Raw genomic sequence first — 13,974 nt, 5'->3', positions numbered from 1 at the left:
CTTCCTCTCAGTGTAGAGGCCATAAAACCTTTTAATGGGCTCTGTGGTCTGTTCAGATTTAGATTTTCTTCCTCTCCAGAGGTCACGCCTGTCTTTGACCCTGTATGCTGCTTTGATCCTGCAGCACCTCAGGACAGAGAAAGGGGAGATCTCTTCCCAAAAGTGTAAGCTCCCTTTTGAGCAACATAGCAACACATTAAACTCTCCCTGACTCGTTTGTAAAGCGTTCTTTAAGGCCTGAATTGAGTCTTCCGTTGTGTAACGGAAAATCCCATTCCCAAAAAGGGTCAGTTTAATAGCCCTTATCATATTATCGCTCTGTGCTTTCATGCTAGGACCTATTGTCTTTGCCAGAGCTGCTGCTATTCTTTCTACATGTATTAGCTCCATATTAGCAGGGTTCACTAACATGGTTGGTTGATCCAGTTTAAGATTTTCAATATCTTCCATTACTATTTCCAACATTCCTTTTCCCTGAATATCAGGTCTAACAATGTGTTTTCCTTTAGGAGTATTAGATGGGATACTCATAAGTGGCATTTGTGAGCCCTTATCTCCGTAGGGTGGAGGTAGGGTCTCAGACATTATACCACCTTCTTGTTGCTCTCTGTCTCTCAAGTATTACACAGATTTGACTTTAAAAAAAAATCACACAGAGCTTCTCATACCTTATCATATCACATTCAGGCAAATTTTTATTGTGCGATGTTTATTTCAACAGATAGCGTGACTTCCAGAAGTAGGCTTCTACAATCTCCTCACGGTGATTGCGACTTCAGGTCAAGAGTTAAAAACTCAGTCAACAAAATCTCTTTATCGTCACGTTTAATGAGCCTGATTATCCCCACAACAGTTTTGTGATGAGATACGGTCGTTCCAAATAATTAGTTGGAGGTCGCGTCTCTCTCCTCCTCTATCACCCACCATATAACAATTACAGACATTTTATACATTTAAAGCACCACGAAAGGTAACCGCATTAATCAATCTTATTGGTCTGCGGGGAATGCAACCCTTTTTTACACCTTTTGTAGTCTTTAATTAAAGCGCTGCAAGGTAACCGCATTAATCAATCTTATCATGATCTGCGGGGAATTTAACCCTCTTTTTCTAGCCTTGCAGCCTTCGTATTTAGTGAGTGAAGGGCCGGGACTTGATCAACCCGCCTCTCTCAAACACTATTGTGCCTTAGGTCCAGGACTGAATACCCGACACTAAGCACCTAATCAAACTTTCCCAACTTGCATATGTATTGTATTTCCCACCGTGACTAAAAACACTGAGAACGCTGCTGACAACTCTAAATTTTTTAGTATAATCAATCACAGATTTTCGATAATCAAAACAGGTGTCTGCTCACCTTTTGTATATGGCCATTGGTTTAGTTGTCACCAGTATCTCTGTGTCCTCCCCCTGGACTGGATTCTGTCCCCCGGCTATCGGTGTTCCTTTCTAGAGATCAGCTCACAAACGTCGGGAGTCACCACTTGTTGGAGTAGAATACCTCTGCTACGCGCCGTTCGTTGGATGAGGCTGGATCTCTATTAAATTAAGAAAGGAATTGAAAACACCGGAATCAAAGTTATAACAAATTATCTGAGTTTACTTCTAGTAGGAAACCAAACACATATACAAGTTATACAGAGTACTCGAGTACTCCGGACTTTTAGATTTGTGATGCGATGCGGACAAATGCGTCAGGACCCGCCAACTCATCAAACCAAAAAGAAATTGGACTTCAGGTTTGTGATGCGATACGGACACAGTTCTCAGGACCTGCCACTCACCAAACCCAAAAGCCATTTTACACACACAAACATCAGTATTTCTATCTGTCTTTGGGGCGGAGATTTGTCGATTCTTCCTTCCCACTTTTCTCCCAAGCGAATTAGAGAACCCCTGGGGAGGAGCTGTTTAAGCTGACCACCTCCCCCAAGTGTCCTGACTGGCTGGATTCCCTTCTGGTCTGGTTCAATCAGAGTTCGGACCATAAAGTTCCATAAGGTCAAAAGTCAACCTCTATCTGTGATTAGAATCTTAACTTCATTTCTTTCCCATGAGTTCTCCACATATTTAACGATGTCTTTTAACGACTTAAAAACAGCACCTGGTCTTAGCGGTGATAAGGAGGATGTAATGTTGTCTTTAACGACCTCAATGACGACATCTGCTTTTAGGAGTGAACTCAAGGTTGGTGTGTGAAAACAGAATCTCTAGGTCAGTGAGTTTAAAAGTGAGAACAACATTCCTATATATATGATTACCCATAAACCGTTGTGATTACATAAAACAGTTCAAACAATACATGTTTACTTCAATACAGTGTAGAATCATATCTTCTTACTTCAGGAGTCATCACAAACGGACGTCGCTTCACGTGACGCTCCGGAGGAAAGGACGTCCCATTGCTCTTAAAACTCATTTCCCTGCTTCTCGTGGTTTCCTTGCGTCTCTCCATGCTTCCCTGGTGGGAGGGACTAAACGCAGGGAAACGACGCAAGTGAGGGACGCAAGGATTCCATTTAATCGACCTGAGAAGGACCCCTGGAATGAGACGTAACAAGTGAATGTCAAAACAAAACAGGAAGTGAAAGACAACACAAGAACGACCAACAACAACATGAAACATGACTGACTTTAGCACTTTTGACGGTGCACAACATTTATCTCCCATACGTCCTCCCCCACTTTACTAATAATAGATATGTTCATAACACTATTAATTATTTGTGTTAATTTAGTAGGCGCCGGTGTGTAATTTTAGTTCATAATTGCATGGAACTCCTTTTCATGCATCATTTATTTTCTGCCTCACTTTCCCAAACTTCAGATTTATTACGAGCTTGGGTTAACAGTCTTAAAGGAAAGAAATAGTAATAGTCTAATTCAGGGGTGTGTTGTCCAATTCTTATACAGAGGGCTTTGGCTCAAGACAATAGCAGCTAATATTTTAGCAGACTAAGTAGGTACATAGTAGTTCCTCTTGAAAAGATGCTATCATACTCATTAATAATGACACTGGCTATAAACAAAGCAAGACTGAAGGCAGAGCCAGGATTAGAAGTGCAGAGGGTTTATGCAACGGCATCCGTACTTATAGTATCAGTTTAGTGACAACTGATACAAGAAAAAAAGGGTTTTGCCTATCTGTAACATTGTGTTAATGTTATTGTCAGGGCTTGAATTGGGGGGGGGAAAGTGCCAGTACTCCATTATTTGCATATTAGCATGCGTATCAGTAAAAAAAAAAGTTATTCTCATCTGCTCCAGGTTAAATTACACTGCCCTTTATGCCAATTGTGCAAATTGCCCAACATTAAAATGTTTATATTTAAATAAAACGTTGGGGTCCTCAACATCTCCGGGTTCACTATGCTGGCAACTTGCCTAGAGCCTTAAACAGACCCTGAACAAAGCCCTGCTTTAATGTTCCACCTTGGTCTGGCGTGGCATGAGGACTTGCTTGTGGCCCTGTGTGGCCCTGATGCACCCAGCTGTGGGGGGGCCACCCTGGCACCATGTCGGTCATGTTCATGCCACAAGGGTCACAGATGGGGGGGGGGGACAGCAGCTGCTCTCAGGAGGCTGGCAGACTGAGCAGTGCTAATGCAATGCAGCTATTCGTGCACATATGCTCATGTGAGCATATTATGAGCATTCACACAGCACTACACACATGTGCATAGGAGATACTTTTGTCAACATGTTTCTGTAGCAAGGTCATTTATTTGGTCACTTTAAAAATAAATGAAATAAGATAACGAAAACAGAACTAAAAAGTACAAATATATACATAATGACAGTGAAAGATAAAAATATGTAGACTATCTGTCATATATACTGTATATACTAAGAAGGGCCAATGTAGGATATTATAAACATTAAGTATTCAAGGAACCGCATATTACATTTAATATAAAGGTAAAAGATAAAGTGTGAAGACACTTTATGAAGATGGGTGAAAAACGTTTTTGAAGGGAAAGTTGGTGGAGTCCAGTTATCAAAGCAACATAAGAAACTATGGATTTTTCATGTAGCGCCATCATCAGGTCGAAACTGAGCTCAAAGTCACACAATCTTCTTAGTGACTTAGTGATACGCTTGCTACTTATCATAAAGGTTCATTTTTTTTTTTTAATTAAAACAACAAGGTTATTTTTCTGCTAAACGACCAAGAAAACAGCAGATTTAGGTCATCATTCTGCAGGACTGTATTTTAGAAGCATAACTGTACATTGTATTTGAAATGTTTCTTCATTCACTATATCCAGAAAACCTTGTGCGTTAGAGCAGGTTCACAACCATTTTGTAGAGCTGTCGAAAATGTTGTTTCACTGTTTATCTATTCACCTCAGGGTCATTTTAAAAATGCATTTGACTCAAATTGCATTTGAATTTGTGATGTACTTGCAGCTTACCACATTCTCTCTCTCACACACACACACACACACACACACACACACAGCTTACCACATTCTCTCTCTCACACACACACACACACACACACACACACACACACACACACACACACACACACTGTGATGGTGGGTTAGCGCTCTGCTCTGGGAGATAAGATAGGTCAGCAGCGGTGCTGGGTGGGTGTGGGTGTTGGGGGGGCTGCATGGTGAATAGCAATGTCCAAGACTAATCGGGATTAACTTCTAATCGCTTCAACCACTGGGCTGCTATGCAAATCAGCTAAATTATAGGCACAGGCCCTGCCCCCTGATTGGCCCTTATCATGTCTGGGCTAGGACACAGCAGGGGGAAGGGAGTTGGGGGAGGGGGGGCTGGTTGTCCACAGCATGGCTGCTCTCTTGGAATAAACACTGCTGTAGATTATTTTCGTCTAAAAATAGAAAACTCTTTGATTCTTTATATTTAGGCTTTTTTTCATAATGCTAATTTATTCGGACTTTTCCCTGTGTTATTACATCAGAACCCTTGTGTTCATTAAAATGCACGTGTCTGTACATAGCTGGGGGGGGGGCTACTCAATATTGGTCCTCTCCAATCTGTGGTTCACAGCCTCTGGTCAGACGGCCATGGCGTTTGGATAATGTTCATCAGATGATTATAGTGATGGTTCTTTTTGTGCCACTATCAAGCTAAAGGGTATAATCATACACAGAAACAATATTTCAATTTAACTGGAAGATTGCCATGATGTTTAGCAAATTACATCATATTACACTGTTTAACTGTAGTGCACTTTTACTGCTGAGTAAAACATTTAAAAGAGTGATTGCTAGCTTTTAGAAGACATGATATTGTCCTTTTAAAGGCGCATCAAATCCTAAAACATTTATATGGGATGTTCTGAGCAACACATTTTGGCATTTAATTGGTAGGATATGTTACTTGTTGGTTATGACAAAACATAAATACTAACTTTACATCAAAATCATCAGTAACTCAAACATTTAGCTTTTTAGTTCACAATACTTAAGGATCAGTTACTTTTTACAATTTGAGGTATCAGCATATAGTGAATATCTTATGTCTATAAAGCTTCAAAGACCTGCAGATCAATAATATTCAGTTACTTTTTGAAATGTTGTGAATTTTGTATCCATATAGAATACTTTTTGTTGACATAATAGTAAAATATAATTGTGCAAAGGAAGTATAACCCACCTTCATTTTTACATTGTATCCCAATGTATATCACAAATTATGGTAAGAAAATAAATAAAAAAGCCATGAGTAGTTATTTCGAGTCTCCACTTGACAGCCAATCGTAGTTTATTTTAACCACCCTGTTATCTCATGTATTTCAGTTACGGACGAGTATACGCTGCCGACCCCTACAACCACACACTCACTCCAGCAGCCACATACAGCGTTGGTGCCATGGTAAGACCTGCCACACATCTGTCCTGCATTCATTATACCACTTCCTTTCTTCATTTCGACAAACATGTCTCCAAAATACACATTTGAGCTCAAGCATCTTGCATGTCATCTGCATGATTCACATCACTGAGAGCTGCACACACTTGAGAGGAGTGAGACTCCTGACCAAACATTCCATTTGGTGTTTATGGAAAATATGGAAACTGAGTTTTGGTGGCATATTTATTTTAAAACCGTGCGAAGCATAAAAATACATTATCACAGTAAGTTAAACACATAGGATTCTTGTGGAATCTCCCTCTTCTAGACTACAAACCACACTCTCCTCTTAGTGTCTGCAGTTATAGAGCTGGTTCACTGTTCTGGGACCAGGATGCAATCAGAATGGAACATCTCCACTTAACCGCTGAGTTTCCAATCAGCATTGATATGACATCACATAAATATGATATAAATGCTCCTTTCTTTATGCCTATATTACAAAATATACATTGTCCAATAATGCACCATAGCATCTTAACTAGTCTGGTTAAGGTCCAAGGAAAGCCTGAGCTGGAACCAACTAAGCTTTATCAAAGAGGCAAGCCATAAGCCTACTGTCAAATTTGTCTTGAAGTGGGGTAATATTGTATTGTAAGAACTTTAACATAAGTTGTTGCCTGATCATTGAAGGCTTTGAAGGTAAGGAGAGTGAATTATTAATTTTATTCTGGATTTTTACAGGGAAAGAAGCTAACATATATATGTTATAAATATGAACTTGTTTCCTAGTCAATACACTGGCCACCGTATCAACTGTAGAGTCTGAAACAAATGTTATGATAGCCTAATAATAGGAAATGACAACAATCCAACCTAGAAGTGAATAGAAGAACATATGTGACCTGCTCTATCGAAATCAGTCGCATTGACCCGAAGACACATTTTGAGTTGTAAACACTGTTGGAAAGAGGAGATTCCTAGCTTTCTAATGATATCAGGATTGTTTTTGTACTCCAAATATTAAGCAAAATATGTCACATTATATAATGACTGTCACCGCGTCGTCATTTTGAGAAAAAGGCCTTCAAAGTTTCCTCTTCTCTGGAATCCATCGATCTGATTGATTATTAGCGGAGCAAATGATCAAAATAGTCCGGAGGGGAAATATTTTCGTTTGGATTAATGGTCTGGGGGAAGCTCGCGAGTGTGTGTGTGTATGTGTGTGTGTGTATTTTTGCGTTTGTGTATATTGTGTTTGTTTCCCGGGGAAAACACTCACGAGAAACACCGGCTGTTGTTATGCCTGCTGTGACGTTAAGTTACTCCGTTCTCCGCTTGTAATTAGGCCGTTAAAAGCTTCAAAGTTGTATTTATCATCTGAATTTGCCGAAACAAGTTTAATATTCTGAAAGCCAAGACTTTGTTTATTTGAAATCAGATGAAAACAAACTGTAACGGACCCTGCCGTGTTATCTATGATTACTATATGCCTTACATTCATAATTTCAGCCGGAGGGAGGGGGGGCGGCGCTGCGGAAGAGCAGATTGCGAGTGAGAGGTGCCTGTCATCTTCCCTTTACAAGCTTCACAAATGTATTTATCGTGTGATTTTGGAAATAAAAGTTTCATATTCTGAAAGCCAAGACTTTGTTTATTTAAAATCAAACAAAACACCCGAACCCCGAAAAAATAGTTTTTTACGCAAATCCACGTTTATTTTGAAATGAGCCGTTGCGACTTCCGACTGATTTCAATAGAGCGGGTCACATATATCATTACATAATGCATTTTGGCGGTGTTTGAGGCCAATTACAATAACTACGCTTTGACTATGCGTCACGAGCTTGAAATGTATCAGTTTTTATTTGGGTATTATGTTTTTAAAGTTTATGTATTGTTTTTAAGAATATTGCAAAGAAGGCAAAGAAGATAAGAATAGGTCCAAGTACAGAACCTTGCGGAACTCCATGGTGTATCGAGACAATTACATTTTCTGATGCAATTGGGGGAAATATGTTTTGTCTTTTACCGCTGTGCCGTAAGGCTGTTTTGGTACTGGGTTCTCGGTTCCAGCCCGGCAGATTGTCGGTTCCAAATGGGAAGGTTTTTTTTGGGCTCCAAACCGGTGGTGGAAAAGGGGAATTTAGGCTCATATAGAAAAAGGGAAGGTTATATGTCCATTGTTGGTTTAATTCTCTGGATCAAGACTGGTCGTTTTAAAAATAAGTTTAATTTCAACCTCATAATAAGGAAAGGTTGATCAAATTCCACCAACTGCACTCTACAATCTTCATCCTCCATACTGTCTCCCTCCCCCACCCCATTATTTTCTTCAGTTGCTGTGCATAAGCTTTTCTGCAGCGTTGACATCTCCTCACTTTAATTTAATTTGTCTGTGCTGCTAACGGCAGTCCAAATTACACATTAATCCCGCCTGTAGAAGGTGATGAATGTCTTCATGCCTTGGCAGCCCAGTCCATGTTAGTTATTATATTTCTAATTTGGTGTATACCACCTCAACCTGCAATCCCTGGTAATGAAATAATTAGTCATTTTGATAATTAAATCCATTGCGACGCCACACACTGGGAGGGGGCCAGGAAGAAAGAAATGAGCTGGGCGGACCGGTTAGCAACATAGCCGTCCAAACCCACAGCTCAGAGTGTTGGCAAACACAAGAACATTGTCAGTCAGATGTCAGTGCAATAGACCAATAACTGGGAAATATGCTGTTGTTATGATATTGTACATGGCTTCATTGTTCACATAGTAATAGGAAATGTGTCACAAATCAGCTGAGGTGGAAGTAGTATTCAGATCTTGTACTTAAGTAAAAGTAGAAGTACCAGAGTGTAGGAATACTCTGTTACAATTAAAAGTCCTGTATTACAAATCTTACTTAAAGGGGACCTATCATGCAAAATGCACTTTTTGATGTCTTTTATACATATATAAATATGTGTCCCCGGTGTGTCGGGGAACTCACAGCGTCAGAAAATAAAACCCTTTCTCTTTTCCTCCATACCCAAATCTTTTAAAAAACGGGGCAACAACGAGCGGATACAGATTTGCTGCCGATATGACGTAATTTCGGATGGTTCAGAAAGTTGCTATCAGAAACAATGCATGACATGTTTTGGACGTAATCTCGTCTTTGTTTACATTAGCAAGCCTCGCTAACACTCAGAGCTAACCTGTACTGTAGAGCACATGTATTTAAAAAGCAGGAAATAAAAAAAGGAACTCACCTTGTGATAAACCCACAAGAGTAAAAGCATTTGAGCTCCATACTGTTTCAGAAATAATCCTTGATGTGGTTTAGAACAGGATGGCGTTTTATCACAGCAGAATTTAACTTTATCTCCGGTAGAATTCTGATCACCTCCTCTTTTTTTTTTTTTTTAAGCTAAGGACCCAAAATCCGCGTTTCTCTAACAGGGCTGCAAAAGAGGGGTATGAGCAGTATGAGGCATGGCTACAATGGGTGATCCGTTTGGTATTTTAAGCAAAAAACTTCACAGACATGTTTTGTATAGGTATGGCCCTACAATATATTTTTCCAATATAGCATAATAGGTCCACTTTAAGTAAAAGTACAAAAGTATTAGCATCATAGTATAGTAAGTATAGTAGTGATTGTGCAGATTGGTCCATTTCAGAATAATATATATGATATGTTTTATAATGATTGATCATGAAAGTGTTCTCAAAGCTGGTAAAGGTGCAGCTAGTTTGAATGACTTTGTATACTGCAGGGTAGCTTGTGGATTTACTCCAGGTGGAACTAAAGTCTGATTTAACACTTGATTATATTTCACATCATTCATCCAGATCTGTGAAGTAACTAAAGGTATTAAATACATGTTGTGGAGGAAAAGTACACCATTTACCTCAGAACTGTAGTGGAGTACAATTACAAAGAAGCAAACAATTGAAATATTCAAGTAAAGTTACTATCTACTTAGTTACCTTATAGCACTGTGAATCGGGTGAGCATTTGAAGTCCATTACTAACGGTAAATTATGTTTGAACCTTCAGTATGAAACTTTCCCATTTCCCTTATTTGATGGCCCCCCAATCCTTGTTTGACCTGGAAATTGTTCCACTCTGCCATAATGAAGAATACTATTTGTTCTCTGAGGATTGAGGGTCAAGCAGCGCAGACAGATCTCTGAGGAGAGATGAATGAGGATACATGGGAGCAGCCTTGAGGTCATTTACCAGGCCAACACACCCCATTAATATACATCTGACTGGACCATGCAGCTGGTCAGAATGCTGCAAATCACCCCCATTCTTCAAGAAAATCAACAGAATCAAGTTTTAGATTTGATTTCACCCCTCTGGTTGGAAAACTTTTTTCCTTGAGTAATGTCCCTTGACCTGCTTTACCAAAAATCAAGAGAGCATTGTATCTCTATGATTTCTGTGTGTGTGTAAGATTGCAGGTAAAACGAGGGGTCTGTTTAGCTGACATCCGTCTCTAATGGCATATTTCCACTACACGGTCGGCCTCGGCCACGCTCGGTACGGCTCGGTACGGCTTGGCCTTAACAGGGCCGACTCACTTCATGCTGCGCTTCCATTACAGTTTAGGAACTGGGGTAGTTACTATAGTAACGCAGTGTAGGCGGAGCCGTGACGTCATCTTCAATGAGAACCCCAGAAAAACAACACAGCCGTTAGCTGTTAGCACTCAGAGCTCACAGCTCCTCATATATGTTCAGAAACTAGACAAAAGTTAAACAAGTACAAACCACAGACTGCCTGTGTCATGGTGAATACAGTCGCTGCTTTATTTATGTCTGTATAGGCCGTTGTTGTGAGTGTGGACGGTCGGAGCATATACTGCGTTAGCTTAGCCAATCTCCATCTAGAAAAATACGCATTTTAAAAGGTTTTTCGCCTGCCGTCTGTCTGCAGACTTGTCAAAGCATTAATTCATGGTTTTTACTAACCGGTATCAGTATGTTGTTACTTCGGCATCATTTTGAAACGTGTATTACAATTAAATCACGGTCAAATATGTCCATCTTGTTGTAGTTGTAGCCCCCTTGCCAGCGCTCCTCTCTCTAGTTTAGCATACTCAGCCCGACTCAGCCCTGTTTGTTGGCGTCGATAGAACCACAATTATCTCGGGCCAGAAAAGACGTGAAAAAGTGGCCCCGGGCCGGGCCGGGCCGGAACTAGGCCTAGTGGAAGCGCAACCAAAAACGGGAACGGCACGACACGGCACGCTTAAAGCGAGCTCCGCGCTGTAGTGGAACTGCGCCATAACACCCATTTTACATATAGCATTAACATGCCTCTCCACATGTGTCTTAAATGGCTACTTGATACTGTACTAGATCTACCTTAATAAGAATATAATTATGTTATGCAAAGACCAAATGCAATGTTGTTTTTAACTGGTAAGGCAGCAGTGCACTTCATATATGCCAGAAATAAGTATAACAAGTAATACAAATCACTCAATGTGTTAAACACACTCTAAAGGCCATCTTGATACAGCCGACCTGGCCTACATGTGATTCATTTATTACCTTGATAAGGAATGTAAGGGTAAGGACAGCTCATATTTAAATATGACTGTTTTACTGTCAAAAAGCAGGAGAGAACATGTATTCCTGAGAATGTTTGGTCAGTTAGAACCGAACTTAACTCCTACTCTGAAGAGCTTGATAAAAAGCATGGTAATGTAATGTAATTAATGTAATCAGATTCATAAATGTAGTTTCATCTAGACACACACAGAGGCAGATGGTATTAACATACTCTTTCAACAGTTTTGCAGAAACAAAGCACACTTCATAAAATACTTTAAATGCAGCTGCCTCAGAATCTCCATCAGCTCCACCCAGTGAAGCCAGCATGATCCATCCCACACATTTAGCTAACCCTGGTTCACATCGGCTTCCAAACACCTTTTGACTTCAGTTTTTTATTTCTCTTTGACTGCACTATGGTTGTATTGACTGGATTTCTTTCACGTAGCAGTGGGCATGTTCCCCCGGCATGAAGCGTCTTGCTGTGCTTGCTGCATGACGGTTGCTCCGGTCATTGGTCTTTTCATCTCCATGGGTTTGCACTGGAATAACGGTAATGTAATGTTGAAACTCCAGTTGAAGAAGTGCTGGACCAAAGGGGCTAATGAGGGTTCCTGGTGTGTGTGTTTCCATGAATATCTGTGTATGGCTGTGCATTCTTTTGTGTGTGTATGTGTGTATGTGTGTGTGCGTGTTTGTGTGTGTTTCAGAACGCCTTCACCCCACTGACAGACGCGAAAACTCGGAGCCATGCCGACGATGTGGGGCTCGTGCTGTCCTCTCTCCAGGCTAGTATATACCGGGGAGGCTACAGCCGCTTTGCTCCCTATTAGCAACACCTCCAACCTGAACCCAACCTTCCAACAGCACAGAAAGTGTGTGCGCGAGAGTGTGTGAGCGAATGAAACCACGAGTTATCAGAGAGACGTTACTGAGGCCTGGGTATTGCAATACATGCAGTTTGTGCATCATTTCAGCGTCTTCTAAGAACGAAAAAAAGAAAAAGAAAACGACAGCTGATATTTTTCATCTTATACCTCAGATATTTTGTGCTGTGTATTTTGATATTGTGGGTTTTTAATTTCTAAAGATTTAAACCTAGATTATCAGCTGTAGGTTTTCCATAGAGAGCTGCTAGAGTAATGATGAGACACAAATAAAATATTTATCAGATTCAAATAGTTAGGGCTTGTATAGAACTCCAACCCTGTAAGAGAGTCACTTTTTGGAGTTTTTTTACGTTTTGTTAGTGTTAAAGTGACTCTGCTAGTCAAGTGTTGTTGTTTTTATCGTCTCAGCTTCCTTTGGTACTTCCTCTTTCAGTTTAGCTAGCTTTTTCTCCCCCTTTGGTTTGTGAAGAAGTGAAGAAGCCTTGAAACCCAGGGACAACTTATGAGGGCGGAGAGAGAGAAGCTGAGAACAGCCATTATGCTGTTTGTAAGTTACCTCGAGAACAAGCTTTATTACTTGTGACTGCAACTTTACTATCATAAGCTTATGGTTATTTTGCAAAAAGCAAGATAACAATAATAATACCAAAACAAAATGCTATGTCTGCATAGTCATGGAAACTGCATGTATTGTAGCCCAATTGTTATTGAGTGCGATATGATGTGTTTTTGTTTTGTAACATATGAAATTGCATTGCATTTAAAAAAGGGAAGAAATAAATCATCTAAGTATTTCATAATAACACAATCCCTGCTCTATCTGAAATATTATCCACCGAACTTCCACAAACACCCTGTTTTAAGATTGGCTTGTTTCATACGTTAATTAACCTGAAAATAAAGGTTTAAAATGTGGCTACAGTAGAGTGGTGCAGTGATGACACATTTATGTAGTCCTCGAAAAAAGGCAATAGCATTTTTCCATTGGATTTTGGAATATGCTGACAAAAGCTCTGTAGCAAACACGTTTATGATTCTTAAATGTTTAGCCGCATAATCTACACATATTATCACTTTATTATTTTTGAAGCATAACTGCACTGTCAAGAAGTAGGTATCTAACATTAGGCTATAAAGGAACGACATCGCGGTCCCATGGCAGCGCATCACCACCGCTAAGCTAAAGATTCTGCATTATGATGTTAGACGTTGTTAGCAACCACCGTTTTTTTGAGACGGGTAAAAGCTTCAGACATTCAACAACTGACGTATTTCAAATCGTGGAACAAAACGAGAAATGTATTTTGCCTGTGTTAACCACAGACCTTATTTTGTGGATTTAGGACTTTTTCCAGCACCAGTCCTTTAATCTGTCTGACAGTATTTGAAATTAGGACCAACAGCTGGCAGAAAGTAAACTTGGAGCCAAGAGGTTTCTATACCAGTGCAATCCAATCAAGCAGTTTGTTGCAGTATTTTACTTATTGCTTAATGCTGATTTAGCATCTGATCTAATGAGATATGATTTAGGTCAGTGTGCTCGACATACTGGTCGTTTCTCAATCGCGAGGATATTGGCTTCCAAGCCAATATTTCAAGTATGCTACGTCATTGAGTGCCGCCGAAGGACTGTTCCAATCTCCAGCATACTTGGAATTCCACCGAGGCAGCGTCCTTGGTTTGGGGGAAATTTCGAGGC

At 40.1% G+C, this 13,974-nt stretch overlaps 1 protein-coding gene across 1 annotated transcript in view; it reads left to right on the top strand.

Moving 5' to 3' along the window:
* Positions 1–13,890, top strand: part of rbfox1 (RNA binding fox-1 homolog 1) — a 205,338-nt gene extending 191,448 nt beyond the window's left edge. The window contains exons 11-12 of the mRNA XM_034119954.1: positions 5,781–5,856; positions 12,096–13,890. Coding sequence (XP_033975845.1) covers positions 5,781–5,856; positions 12,096–12,218 — 199 coding nt within the window. The 3' untranslated portion in view covers positions 12,219–13,890. The remainder of the gene's footprint in view (positions 1–5,780; positions 5,857–12,095) is intronic.
* The last annotated feature ends 84 nt before the right edge of the window (positions 13,891–13,974 follow it).

This window comes from Trematomus bernacchii, unplaced genomic scaffold (assembly GCF_902827165.1).
Source record: "Trematomus bernacchii unplaced genomic scaffold, fTreBer1.1, whole genome shotgun sequence".
NCBI classification, from domain to species: Eukaryota; Metazoa; Chordata; class Actinopteri; order Perciformes; family Nototheniidae; genus Trematomus; species Trematomus bernacchii.
The sequence above is the reverse complement of the archived record's forward strand: the minus strand, read 5'-3'. Positions and strand labels throughout refer to the sequence as shown.